The following is a 12,695-nucleotide window of genomic DNA, read 5'->3' on the forward strand; positions in this document are numbered from 1 at the left end:
TCCATGGCATCGTACCCATAGCATCATCCAAGACAATTTGTGTCTAACTAGGGAATATCCACGTGTTATTCTTTGTCTAGTGCTAGACTGGAAAATTTTGGGATAATAAGAAGATATAATAATTATATGTAGGCTAGGCGCCAGAAAATATGCCAAGATCCTGGTCATCTACCATACTTCTGTGTGAAATATTGTGAAGAAATCGCTCTAGTTATTTTGTCTAGCCCGGACCTAAAAGAAATGAATAGTCTTAAGTATAGAATTCAATTGCATAAAATGGATGTGGCTGATACACCGCTAAATTGTGGCTTTCGCACAAGTCGAAAAAAAACCTTATCCAGCCAACCGGGAGTGGGGGGCGTTGCAAAAATCGAGAAGCTTCCCGTTCGCTCGGCATCGGTTCTTAGCGCATAAAAAAAAAGTTGCAGCGTCATTGCGACGAGCTACCCGATTTATCCTCAATCCTTATATTCATAATTCAGTGTCATACATATCATGAGGAATTTCAAAAGTTTAGTCGGGTTTCGTTTGTGATTAGGAGCAGTCAATATGAATTCCACCATATTCACAAAAGCAGCGATACCCTCGCGCATCGTCTCTCCCACCCAGATTTATAGAAGGCAAAGGATACGAGGCAACTTACGAAAACGCTCACAGACGCAGAGCAATGCCATTTGCTATTTTGCGAAAAGACCAAGTAATACGATAAGGCGACCCATATGTCAAGAAATTTTATTTAAACGAGTTAGTTATCCATCCCATATATACTTCAGTTGAGCTGTTGTTAACCGGCTTCGATCTAGTCTTTCCATACCACCCCCAATGCCCTCGCGATTAAAGACCCGTATAAAGCCCTAGGTGTTGGAAAATCTGCTTCGGCGTCCGAGATCAAGAAAGCCTACTATGGGTTAGCCAAGAAATACCATCCAGATACCAACAAGGATCCGTCGGCCAAAGATAAATTCGGCGAAATCCAGTCCGCATACGAAATCCTATCCGACCCGAAGAAGAAAGAGCAATATGACCAATTCGGAGCTGCTGGCTTCGATCCCAGTGGCGGACCCCAACCAGGAGGTGGTGACCCATTTGGAGGCGCGGGTAACCCTTTCGCAGGCTTTGGTGGGCAAGGTGGTTTCGGTGCGAACTTCAACTTCGACGATCTCTTTTCCGCATTTACTGGTGGACGAGGTGGTCCTTTTGGTGGGGGCGGCCGTAGCGGGGGAAGGAACCCATTTGCGCAGGAGATCCTCGTCGGCGAGAACATCGAAGTACAAACGAGCATATCTTTTATGGAGGCAGCAAAAGGAACGAGTAAAACAATGACGATACATCCTCTAGTGCGATGTAACACTTGCTCTGGTAGCGGCCTCAAGCAAGGTGCCAAACGAACCGAGTGTAGATCTTGTGGTGGCACGGGCACACAAGTACACTTTATGACCGGTGGTTTCCAGATGGCGTCTACCTGCGGAACTTGCAAGGGTAGCGGTCAAGTTGCGCCTAAGGGATCCGATTGTGGCGCATGTTCCGGGGCCGGTGTTGTCAGGGATAGAAAGACTATTACTGTCGATATCCCTGCAGGTATTGAAGATGGAATGAGATTGCGATTAGACGGAGAGGGTGATGCGCCCGTCACTGGAGGCACAACAGATGCGAATGCCAAGACAGCTCGAGGCGACCTCTACGTTTTCGTCAGAGTTGCGTCGGATCCAAAGTTTAAGCGGGCTGGATCTGATATACTTTACACAGCAACTATTCCGTTGACCACGGCGATGCTTGGTGGTGAGGTAACGATTCCTACGCTGGATGGCCAAGTCAACGTAAAGGTCGCCACAGGTACAAACACTGGCGACAAGATCACGCTGCCGGGTATGGGTATGAAGAAACTAGGTGCTCGACGCAGCAACTCCGGAGACTTACTGGTCGAATTCCGCGTTGGTATGCCGAAGTACCTTTCCGCCAACCAAAGAACGATCCTGGAGCTATTAGCCGATGAGATGGGTGATAAGACGGCCAAGCGAATAATGAATGTTAAGATGCCTAGGTAAGTGACCATTGACCTTCGATTCACGCCTATGTAAATCTAACTAGAACCCGCAGCTCCGATGGCTCGACTCAAAAAGCAGCTTCAAAAGACGACGATCCCGCGTCACATAAGAATGAGTCATTCTTGAAATCGATATGGCATAACTTAACAAATCACCCAGCTCATCAAAAACCAGAAGACCAGGCGCCTACTAGTCAAAATAAATCCGACGAAAAACATAAAAAGAACTCAGATTCTGGTTCGGGCTAAACTCAACACCGATTCCAACCAAAAGACATCCCCTCGATGAATTGAACAACATACGCCTCCCTACCTAGTTAGCGATGCATGACTGATATATACTCTCATGGCTGCGATATAGGCAATAGGTGACAAACATAGCACGTGAAATAATAGATTTAGAGATTGGAATTGCATGGGTGGTGTTGAGGGTGGTTTGGTGAAATTCGGTCAGGTCATCCCAAGTGAAAGCGAGTCACCGGCGAGGCATAGTAGCTTTTTGCATGCTTTAATACCTGGCTAGGTATTTAAAACTGGCGTGTATGTATGTATTTGGATTTGTATACTACTACTAATAGGTGCAGCACGCAATGTCAGATACCTAGGCGCGAGGCCACTCTCCTCAATTCAAAAATACACGATGAAACGAATAACGCACCAAGTATCACGGTCTATGATATATATATTTTTTCTTTTTTCTTCTTCTAAATATATGAGAATTGCACTTCTCATGTACCTTCGTACAACCACCAGAGATCCAGAGCATTAGGTATCTTATCGAGTTAAATCTCACAGGCGGTTGCAGAAATGGCCTCGGTTGGATGAGCCGCGAGGAAAGAAAAGCAGCCTTATTGAGTTTAAGGTCACAGCAGCGGCCCGCTAGGCGCCAGCACCCCTTGCTTGTCTTCAAAGCTAACCGCCATAAGCACCAATCATGGCATATTTAGAGTTGAAGAGGAATGCCGGTTCTAGCCAATGACGTATCATAGAGGGGTCTTTCGCCCTGTCTGGACGAGTTCGTCACCTGCATAAGTGTCGTTCTATCGTGATGACTATTTGTTTAGGAAAAAACCAATAAGGGATTATATTGTTTATTATATCTGTCTTTTGAGAAGAGGGGAAATGGAATTGAGGGATGCTTGTTGTTTCTGCTTTCCTATTCTTCGTTCTTCCGTTGTGAGGGGTATAAAATGTCGCTACATTAAATACATGTCTTTAACAGCTCTGCTATCACGCTATCACAGCTGAATTGACAGTACCCACGTACCACGTACGTACCTGTCATGTCATATTCTTATAGGTTATAAAGATAGAATGCGTCTCGTATTAAGCGCTACGTTACACATTAAATAAGCGAATTGCCCAACCTTTGAGTAGGCAGCCCATACATAATTCGGTAGGGCATCGGTGAGATTGGGTGCGATGTAGGTACAGGTAGGTTAAAGAAGGTAGGACGACGATTTTAAAGGCCAACAATTGCTGACGACTAACTGGAACCTTATGCTATTTCTCCACCGACCGGCCCACTGAATAGGTATGGGTACCTGGGTACAATACAACTCTATGGATTCCCTTGGAAGGAAGTCCCAACTACGACTGGCTAAGACCCCACCGTAGATACTTTCAGTGCAACTAGTCTACTAGTGCTACTTGTACATAGCAGCCATAGCAGCCTTAGATCCCTCCTCCGGCGGCTACTCCCTAGACGCCAGTTCCGATGTTCCAAGTTCCAAGACAAACCCTCTGACAACGTCTGTACCTATCGCCTGTTTATCTGAACATCTGCTCGCATGGACATTTTCATGCGCCTGACTTAATTCGCAAATGCGCCGCGTGTTACCATACTCATGCGTCATCTAAGTTAACTTAGGTATCTAACCAAGGTATTCAACCGTTGTAAGCGGCACTTTTGGGCTACCCATTCTACCTCGTTCGACTACACCGTTTACAACATTGCTTTTCAGCGACAGCATGTTGGTTGATACCCCGACTTTTAGTACGAAATCGCTTCCGGACAATCGACCTGGGACGTATTTTCGGTCTTAGAATTGGCGAACCGTTTACCACGCACAATTTCTTATTTTAACAAAAGTGATCGTCGTCAGCATAGCTTCGAGTGACATCAAACCCCCACACCCACTGCGCCTTCGTATACGCGGCGATAGACTTCTGACAGCACTGCCTGATCTAATGCGAAGCGAATACTTAGAGATTTTATAAGCAAGGGAACTCGTTCAACACACCTATTCTCTCCTGCGACTCGCACCACCCACCATGACGCAGACCCCAATGATCTCGGTGCCTTTAAAGGCCACTAACGAGATCGATTGGATTACACCGTTGAAGACATACATCAGAGATACATATGGAGACGACCCCGAGAGGTATGCGGAAGAATGTGCGACGCTCAACCGTTTGCGCCAGGACATGAGAGGCGCTGGCAAAGATAGCACTGCTGGGAGGGATCTACTATACAGATATTATGGCCAGCTCGAGCTATTAGACCTCCGATTTCCGGTCGATGAGCAGCATATCAAGATCTCTTTTACCTGGTATGACTACTCCTCTATAACTATGACAGGCGTCAATATAACTATAGTGTTCTAACTTCAAGAAACAAAAGGTTCGACGCATTTACTCACAAAGCTACAGCCCAATACTCCCTTGCGTTCGAGAAAGCTTCCATAATCTTCAACATATCTGCCGTTCTGTCCTGCCATGCCGCGAACCAAACCCGATCCGAGGAGACTGGTCTTAAAACCGCATATCATTCCTTCCAAGCATCCGCTGGCATGTTCACCTACATCAACGAAAACTTCCTACACGCGCCCTCATCCGACTTGAGTAGAGAAACTGTAAAAACATTGATCCAGATAATGCTTGCGCAAGCCCAAGAAATATTCCTCGAGAAGCAGGTGGCCGATCAGAAAAAGGTCGGCTTATTGGCAAAGTTGTCTAGCCAAGCCGCCTACCTATACCAACAAGCGCTAGAAGGTGTTCAAGAAAACGTCAATAAAGCTATCTTCGAGAAAGTCTGGCTATTCTTTACTCAAGTAGGTTTGCTATAATCTAGAGCGCGAAGGAGTAAGGCTAATTCATATTTAGATCAAAGCCAATTTAATGACATCAAATGCGCAATACTACCAGGCCCTTGCCGATGAAGATGCTAACTCATACGGTGTAGCCATCGCCAGGCTCACATCAGCTGAAGTCCAAGCCAGAGAAGCTAATAGAATGGCTAGCAATTTCCCTAGTACTATGCCACCTAGCTCGAACCTGAGTGCTGACACGGGGGCTTTATTAACGGAGATCACAAAACGGAATCTAACCACCATTCAACAGAAATTAAAGGAGCTAATCAAAGACAATGATTATATATATCACCAACCTGTCCCGGCAGAGGCCAGCCTGGTCCCAGTACCGAAGCTACCGGCAGCAAAGCCAATCCCAGTAAACGAACTCTATGCAGGCCAGGATATTCAACGGATAACTGGCCCAGACTTATTCGCGAAGATTGTCCCATTTACAGTCACCGAATCAGCGAGTTTGTACGATGAGGAGAAGGCGAAGCTGGTGCGTGCGGAAACTGAGAGGGTCAGCATGGCTGACGATGAGATGGCTGCCAGTTTGGACTATCTCAAATTGCCAAACTCCTTATCCGTGTTAAAAGGGGGAGTGGATCAAGATATCCGACCAGACAAAGACTTTCAAACTTGGTGCGACGATGTTGCGGGCCACGAGAATCCGATATCCATATTCGATACGTTACGTATAGACAAAGATGCGATCGTGACAACTTTGGACAGGTGTTCAAAACAACTCGATATGGAGGAGAGTGTCTGTGAGAAGATGAGATCTAAATATGAAAGTGAATGGACACAACAGCCTAGTTCACGGCTCACAACTACTCTGCGGGGGAATATCCGGAATTACAGGGAAGCCTTGGATGAGGCAGCGAAGAGCGATGCCCAACTTTATACCAAGTTCCGACAAAACGAGGTAGACTTTGAAGAAATGCGGAATGCTGCTCAAACTGGCGAAGTCGACTCCCTATTCCAAATAGCTCTTAGCAAAATCCGCTCGAAGTCGAGCAGTTCGACAAGCCCTGCAAGTGCTGAGGCCAATTTGCTAGATGCCGATTTTGAGGACGATAGTCCGAGTGTGGCGGAGCAAATAACCAGAGTTGAGGATATTCTCAAGAAGTTGAACTTGGTGAAGAGGGAACGAGCTCAGGTTCTAAAGGATCTCAAGGAAAAGGTGAGCATGAAAATTTCCATTTACGTCAATGTTGACATACTAACAAGATTTAGGTACACAACGACGACATATCACAAATTCTCATTTTGAACAAGAAATCAATACCGAACTATGAAAAAGAACTATTCCAATCCGAATTAGAAAAGTTTCGCCCCCACCAGAACCGGATATTACAGGCGAACCACAAACAAGCTTCGTTAATGAAGGAGCTTCAAGCATCATTTGGCCACCTCCTTCAGGATAAGCGCGTACAATCAGAACGTAGCAAGTACGAGGTCAAACAACGGCAGAGGAACTCGGTAGTCAACAAATATAAGAGGGCGTACCAAGAGTTCCTGGATCTCGAATCTGGGTTACAGAGTGCAAAGAACTGGTATACTGAGATGAAGGAGACGGTTGACAGCCTTGAGAAGAACGTGGAGACTTTTGTTAACAACAGGAGGTCAGAAGGCGCCCAATTGCTCGGCCAAATAGAGCAAGAGATAGCTGCAAACAAGAGCACACAAGCTGAGGCTGAGCGAGAACGACTTCGCGGACTTATGGAGCGCATGTCAATGGATCCTAATGCATCACCGTCGCCAAAGCCGGGCTCAACACGGCCCGTGCCAACACCACTTTCCTTCTCAAATGCACCTCGCTACCCACAGACCAACATCACCGGTCAGTACCAGATGCCAACTTCTCCGCCACCAAATCAGGCCAATTATCCCGGATATTCTAGTCCTCCACCTAGCAATACTTATGCTTCAACGCCGCAGCAGTCTTATACGCCTAACCCACAACATCAACAACAACAGTCATTTGGTCAAGGAGGCTATAATCCTAGTAATTGGGGTCGAAATCCTGGTCCCGTCTCGCCGCCGCCAAATCAAACCACTTTCGGTCTGGGTGTTAGCGGAAGAGGTCCTGCTTCGCCTCCACCAACACAAACTTCATTTACGTCAAATCAATATAGCACATATGGGAACCCACAGGCTCAAGCGACGCAACAGTATATGCCTCCTGGATTCGTACCGCCTCCGCCACCTCCCGGACCTCCGCCGCTAGGACCACAGCAGACTATCCATTATTCACAGCAACAACAGGACTACCCGTACGGTGTCCCCCAAAGTGCTATTACACCGCATAGCGCAGCCCCTCGGTCGGCACAACCGCAGCAGCAACCACAACAAAACGACCCGTGGGCAGGACTAAACGCTTGGAGATAAAGATGGTATAGAGTTACGATGGCGACGAAGGAAATGAAAGCAATGGAACTAGGACTTGAAAAAAGCTAGTTGGTTACCCTTGGAGATTACTGTTAAATAACAACTCAAAATACCGATTACTTGTTAGGCTCCGAGTTGAATTATTTATTTCGAATGGAATATGAGATAAAAGCATGCTAGAGCCGCGAGGTTTCTTAGATGGTTACTTATTTACTAAGTTAAAACTGGGATATCCCTTTCGATATGAGCTCGAGTCTACTACTTTAGCATCACCTAAAAGCCAATAGTTTCTGGGAATTCAAAATGTTCATAAACATGTGGTTCCCTCGATTAGATGCCATTTTAGTATTCATTTTAATCAAATACCTAGAATGGACTTCACTTCCGTGGTGTTGATCCGTGATCGACTAAACGTGGGAGTCTCGGCAACCCGCATTGTATAAGGGCGGCAAGCAGAAATCTATCATTTTTTCTAGGATCTAGCAAACATGGGATTGGACTAAAATCGAATGAGGCGAGCTTCATTGCCTACATGTGGTAAATGTTTGGCTATGTCGGATAGGGGAAAAAAAAAAGAAAAGAAAGGGAAGATATCATCTCATTCGTACGGATGAGAGAAATATGCAAGTCGGTCTCTTATAGTAAGTGGTAACCGAGATTTCCTAGTAAGGCCATATGGACATTGTTATATATAGGAGGGTGAGGGATCTAAATTGCCGGTCGATGTTTTGATATGCTATCACGTAAAGAGGTGGCAGTGGCATATTCCGTCAAGCCTGCAGGATCTTGTAACGAGATTAGAGATAGAAGGAAGGGGGAAAGGAGAGAAGGAAAAAAAAAAATTAAGAGGTCGGGGACTTGGCAAAAAAAATGGTTGTTGATGTTGCGATGCGGGAAGAGCTATGATATGTTGAGATGGTCGTTTATGCAATGCAAGACAGTTGGCATGACATATCGCCACATATCGAGTAGCACCTAAGCAGGGGGGGGTAGGAAACGCGGTTACGGGAATTCGGAGCTGATGATAATGAGAGGAGGAAATTGGGGGTGATGGACAAAGAAATAAAAAGAAGAGTAAAATAACATGAGATGATCTTCATTAGTGGCGTCGGTATTTCTATAGATTGACGGTATATCTGTATGCATTACTATATGTACCCAGGTAGTTATTTTGTTCTTATGAAGATATTCCGGCGGTATCCAGCTGAATGGATACTTAGATACTGAGTGAGACAATTGGAGGAGAGCATGTTCATGCTAAAGAAACAGCCAATTAAAGGTTGAAACATCTATAATTGTACTAGTCGCATCGCAAAGTTACAATAATCGCACGTGATTGGATGATCGGCATTATACATACATAAATTTTCCTACTTGGACTTATACAGATTAGGTAGTAGGTATGCCGACCTTAGCCATCGGCGCTGAAAGTAATCAATTCACCGATACCTGTACTTAATTGTAGAAAAAAAAAAGTTGATACGGAGTAATGGCGGGCAAGTGGGGTCCCCCCAATTCCTCCCACGTCGCTATCCATGTACCTAGGTAGCTTTATGTAGCGCTGACATCGCTAAATCATTGGCGGGGGACCGCCTGAAAGAAATTCGATATTATCCAATCTTTCCAGAATTTCTCCATGGTTCGTCCTAGCAGCCTAGGAAAAGCGAAACTAACTAAAGCTAACACTCTAAATCTACTATTATTCCACTATTCTTGCTTGGTCTGCTTGGTCGAACAAAATAAAATCATACCTCTTCTTCCCTCTAATCTACAACTAACTACATGATAATATCCTCGATGCCGCAGGAGGCATTGAATGAATATCATGTATATTCTTCCACCAATGGCACTTGTGTGACCTAGATTGAACGACCCTCTGGTTTCTTTTATCATTCTTGACCAAGTTGCATCTATCTACAGTACATGCTCACCCACTCTCTTGGCCGTCGATGGGAACCACCGTCAGACCTCTGGAACCTGCTTACACTTACACTTCGACTGGCACCGGCCATTGACATCACTACATTCACTTCTAGCTTGGTCAGATTGTAAATCAGCCTTGATACCTTAACTAGACATCGCTTTAGAGGACTTACATGCTATTCCGTTCTTGAATAGCCTTGGACTATTCTCCCATCTCCTTGGCTAGTGGTCCTATCTTTCCGGAGACTAAAGGTTGACCAGCTCACCGCTTGTATCCGTTCCGCTTGAGATTTTTAACTAGGCCGAAGCCCACCTATATGGAACCCTGAACCGCCTCGGATAGACGTATGCCACTTGGCCGTTCTCACTTGGGCGGCTAACAACGAACATTACCGGTAGCCTTGCATTATCCACGACCCACCTCCAAAGTATTCACCGTCGATAACGACATACCCTCCCGAGTCTGCGCGTACACGTTCCCCCGATCGTAACTTTCCTTGCCCTCCCGGGCGTGTAGAACATCATGGCTCTTCCGGCTTCAGGTGCCACCGCTGGAGAAAATGGAGAAGGCAGTAAACCAGGCTTCATCCCCCTGGTGACAGTTGTAGATTTCCACCATCACAGAGGTCCTGAAGTAGAAAGATGGTTCGGCGTGGAAGAAGGACAGGATCCCGCGGCCGACTATGACTGGGCGTTACTCCCGTTCATGGCTTTAAGTGACGGGGCTCACGCGTGAGTTTAGCTTTTTGGTATAGCCATGGGTATTCGATGCTGACCCTGGCCAATTGGTGTACGCAGATCGACCGAAGACTTCTCGTACTTTACTCTCCTTCGACCGGCTACGGACGATTCCCCCGCTACATCTCTTTTTGGTATATCGTGTACAAGACAGTTAGACGCCTCACAATTACTCGTTCGGCCGTCCGATGTGACGCGTTCGACAGTTCAAAAGGCGGTCGTGGTAATAGCAGACAGCCCGCAGTTTTTTGGTATGCTGAGGGAACGATTATCTGTTGTCACCAACGCATGGTTCGCCCAGCGTGAGTTCAGTGACACCGAGATCCTACGAAGATTTCAGGAGAGCCTTGCGGACGAAAAGGCTCGCGGTCAGCTCAACGAGGAGGTAGACCGGGATCAATACTTAGGAATGAGTCTCCGGGAACTTGTACGGGAATTCCGCTGGCAGACTCTTGTGCTTTTGAAATGCTGCCTCTTGCAGCCGAAGGTAGGTGCCCTATTACAATTAAATATTGACCCCAGCCCGGACTTACGAGAAATCCAGATGCTTTTCTTCGGCTCGCGATGTGAACGCCTATGCATGATGCAATTTTCTCTCATATCCTTAATACCTGGTTTACTTAGAAATCTTCAGGATTGTGCAGGGCCGGACCTAAACAATTATGAGAAGAATCTAAGCCAACCTACGAGTCTGAGGACTAGTGACCGAAACTCGCTGCTCTCATATATGGGGTTACCCCTCCAAATATTTGGCAAGGTATGCTATGCTAGCTTGCCCCCTTGATCAGAAACATGTGTTGACTAGATATATAGGGGAGTCTATTCGGGCCGTACACACCCTTACAGCAATTAGATATCCTTGCGGACTTCGGTACCAAATCATACATAGTTGGCAGCACAAACTCATTATTATTACAGCAAAGGGATCGATACAGCGATATACTAATCAACCTGGACGAAAATATGATTAATATTACTTCTACTTCACTTCGCACGGCATTGGTACTTTCCCATTCTGATCGACGGTGGATTGATTTCATCACACAGGAAGTCAATGACACCTGGGATGAGTCCAATCCAGGCCGTCCGAAGACGATGGGGTACCGCGGTAGCGAAGAATTCATCCGACTTCAATTTGAAGAATACCTCCTATCTCTCATCTCATCTGTCAAATACCACAACCATCTCACCAAGAATGCCCACAATCCCAAGGCACTCCTTCCTTACATTGAGGGAGACCCATCTCTAGATTTTAGTAGCGAATGGGTTGAATATTGGATGAGAACCGAAAATTACCGACTATGGGACTCACATACTGATGGGCACTTGTTTGATATTGTTGAGCCAAGACATCCCTGTGCTGGTGGACTTACGATGGAAGATGTTCAACGTCGGATCCAGCAACAAGTACAAGACTTACATCTTGATGAAAGATTTGCTGTCGGCCGCGAGGTGTTGGGTAGAAATCTGGCGGCAGGACGCGACAAGGCAAGCCTTATCTTCAATAAACTATACGCTGATATGGAAGCTCTTCGTGAAGCGCAAAGGAAACGCGCCGAAGAAGCTCAATTGGCGCAAAGTGCTGCAGAGAAGAATGGTTCTGCGACACCTAGCGTGGATGGGTCAAAACCGCAACCGGCGGCCAGTTCTGTTGGTGCAAGAGCCGGTGCATACATCGGAAGTTGGACTTCATGGGCCGACCAAAAGCGGAAGCAAGGCTGGGGTCGATCCAGTGCTAGTTCTACTGCAACAGGAGGCGGTGGATGGGGTTTTGGTGGTAATCGTAAATCGAGATCCGGTAATACGGATTCTAGCAGCGAGAAGAACGGCACACCACTCAGCAGCCCTGCTCTTTCCTCACCAGGATTCCCCACAACCGAGAAGATTCAGATGTCAAGTGTACACCGAGCCAGTGAAGGAGCTGATAGGCCAGTTACACAAGATAGCTTTGATGAGAGCGTATTAGACGCCGCTGGGTCAACGGACGAAAGTGGACCTTCTAGCCCAGAAAGCCCCCGGAAGAAAACGTTCCCAGGAGAGCATAGCAAGAATATAGAGGCGAGATTAGACGAAGATGGGCATGATGATGTCGTTGGGGTAGCTCCCAACGGCAAAGCCGAATCCAAACCAGAGGAGCCGAAGGTAGCCGAACCTGCTACGTAGTATGTGCTACCAGCATGGCACGGAATGCGATCGCGTGGGACGATGGGGGAGCACAATGTACGACAAGCATTGATTGGATGAGAAATGTATATACCTAACACAGCAGTCAACAGAAAGCTTAACGGGGCGGTAAGGATAGGAGCATGATACGACATTACACAGCTAGTACTAGCTACACGAGCAATGACAAGGGAGACAGGATATGATGTGTGTATATTATACTATACCATACCTCTCTTTCGATAATAAGGAGAGACAGAAATGAAGAAATTCTCACGAATGATTAAAGTAGTTTAACGTTAGGATAGAATTGGGATCTGGAGAGTGAATCCTACTTAACTACCTACCTAAGGTAGCTACAG

The 12,695-nt window shown here is 46.4% G+C and overlaps 3 protein-coding genes across 3 annotated transcripts; all 3 read left to right on the plus strand.

Moving 5' to 3' along the window:
- The first annotated feature begins 185 nt into the window (after window positions 1–185).
- F4822DRAFT_31480 (uncharacterized protein) lies at window positions 186–2,442 on the plus strand. Its single transcript, XM_051455380.1, has 3 exons — window positions 186–744; window positions 804–2,041; window positions 2,098–2,442. The coding sequence occupies exons 1-3, from the start codon at window positions 550–552 to the stop codon at window positions 2,291–2,293; spliced, it is 1,629 nt and encodes a 542-aa protein (XP_051319726.1). The 5' UTR covers window positions 186–549; the 3' UTR covers window positions 2,294–2,442.
- A 1,876-nt stretch (window positions 2,443–4,318) lies between these two features.
- On the plus strand, window positions 4,319–7,509 carry F4822DRAFT_435800 (vacuolar protein-sorting protein BRO1; the record flags this gene model as incomplete). Its single annotated transcript, XM_051462241.1, has 4 exons — window positions 4,319–4,596; window positions 4,668–5,097; window positions 5,150–6,301; window positions 6,355–7,509. 4 exons carry the CDS (start codon window positions 4,319–4,321, stop codon window positions 7,507–7,509), a joined length of 3,015 nt encoding a protein of 1,004 aa, XP_051319727.1.
- A 2,170-nt stretch (window positions 7,510–9,679) lies between these two features.
- On the plus strand, window positions 9,680–12,505 carry F4822DRAFT_31519 (transport protein Avl9-domain-containing protein). The gene is made up of 4 exons (XM_051455382.1): window positions 9,680–10,164; window positions 10,231–10,657; window positions 10,715–10,927; window positions 10,984–12,505. The coding sequence occupies exons 1-4, from the start codon at window positions 9,956–9,958 to the stop codon at window positions 12,331–12,333; spliced, it is 2,199 nt and encodes a 732-aa protein (XP_051319728.1). The 5' UTR covers window positions 9,680–9,955; the 3' UTR covers window positions 12,334–12,505.
- Window positions 12,506–12,695: the final 190 nt, after the last annotated feature.

This window comes from Hypoxylon trugodes, assembly GCF_022578975.1.
Source record: "Hypoxylon trugodes strain CBS 135444 unplaced genomic scaffold F4822scaffold_1, whole genome shotgun sequence".
NCBI classification, from domain to species: Eukaryota; Fungi; Ascomycota; class Sordariomycetes; order Xylariales; family Hypoxylaceae; genus Hypoxylon; species Hypoxylon trugodes.

Excerpts from the sequence above, each read along its gene's own strand:
- F4822DRAFT_31480 (XM_051455380.1), top strand. The coding sequence starts at position 550 with ATGAATTCCACCATATTCACAAAAGCAGCGATACCCTCGCGCATCGTC. Across the intron at positions 745-803 it reads AAGAAATTTTATTTAAACGA|TCTTTCCATACCACCCCCAA; the intron begins GTTAGTTATCCA and ends GCTTCGATCTAG. Across the intron at positions 2,042-2,097 it reads ATGAATGTTAAGATGCCTAG|CTCCGATGGCTCGACTCAAA; the intron begins GTAAGTGACCAT and ends TAGAACCCGCAG.
- F4822DRAFT_31519 (XM_051455382.1), top strand. The coding sequence starts at position 9,956 with ATGGCTCTTCCGGCTTCAGGTGCCACCGCTGGAGAAAATGGAGAAGGC. Across the intron at positions 10,165-10,230 it reads TTAAGTGACGGGGCTCACGC|ATCGACCGAAGACTTCTCGT; the intron begins GTGAGTTTAGCT and ends TGGTGTACGCAG. Across the intron at positions 10,928-10,983 it reads CCCTCCAAATATTTGGCAAG|GGGAGTCTATTCGGGCCGTA; the intron begins GTATGCTATGCT and ends CTAGATATATAG.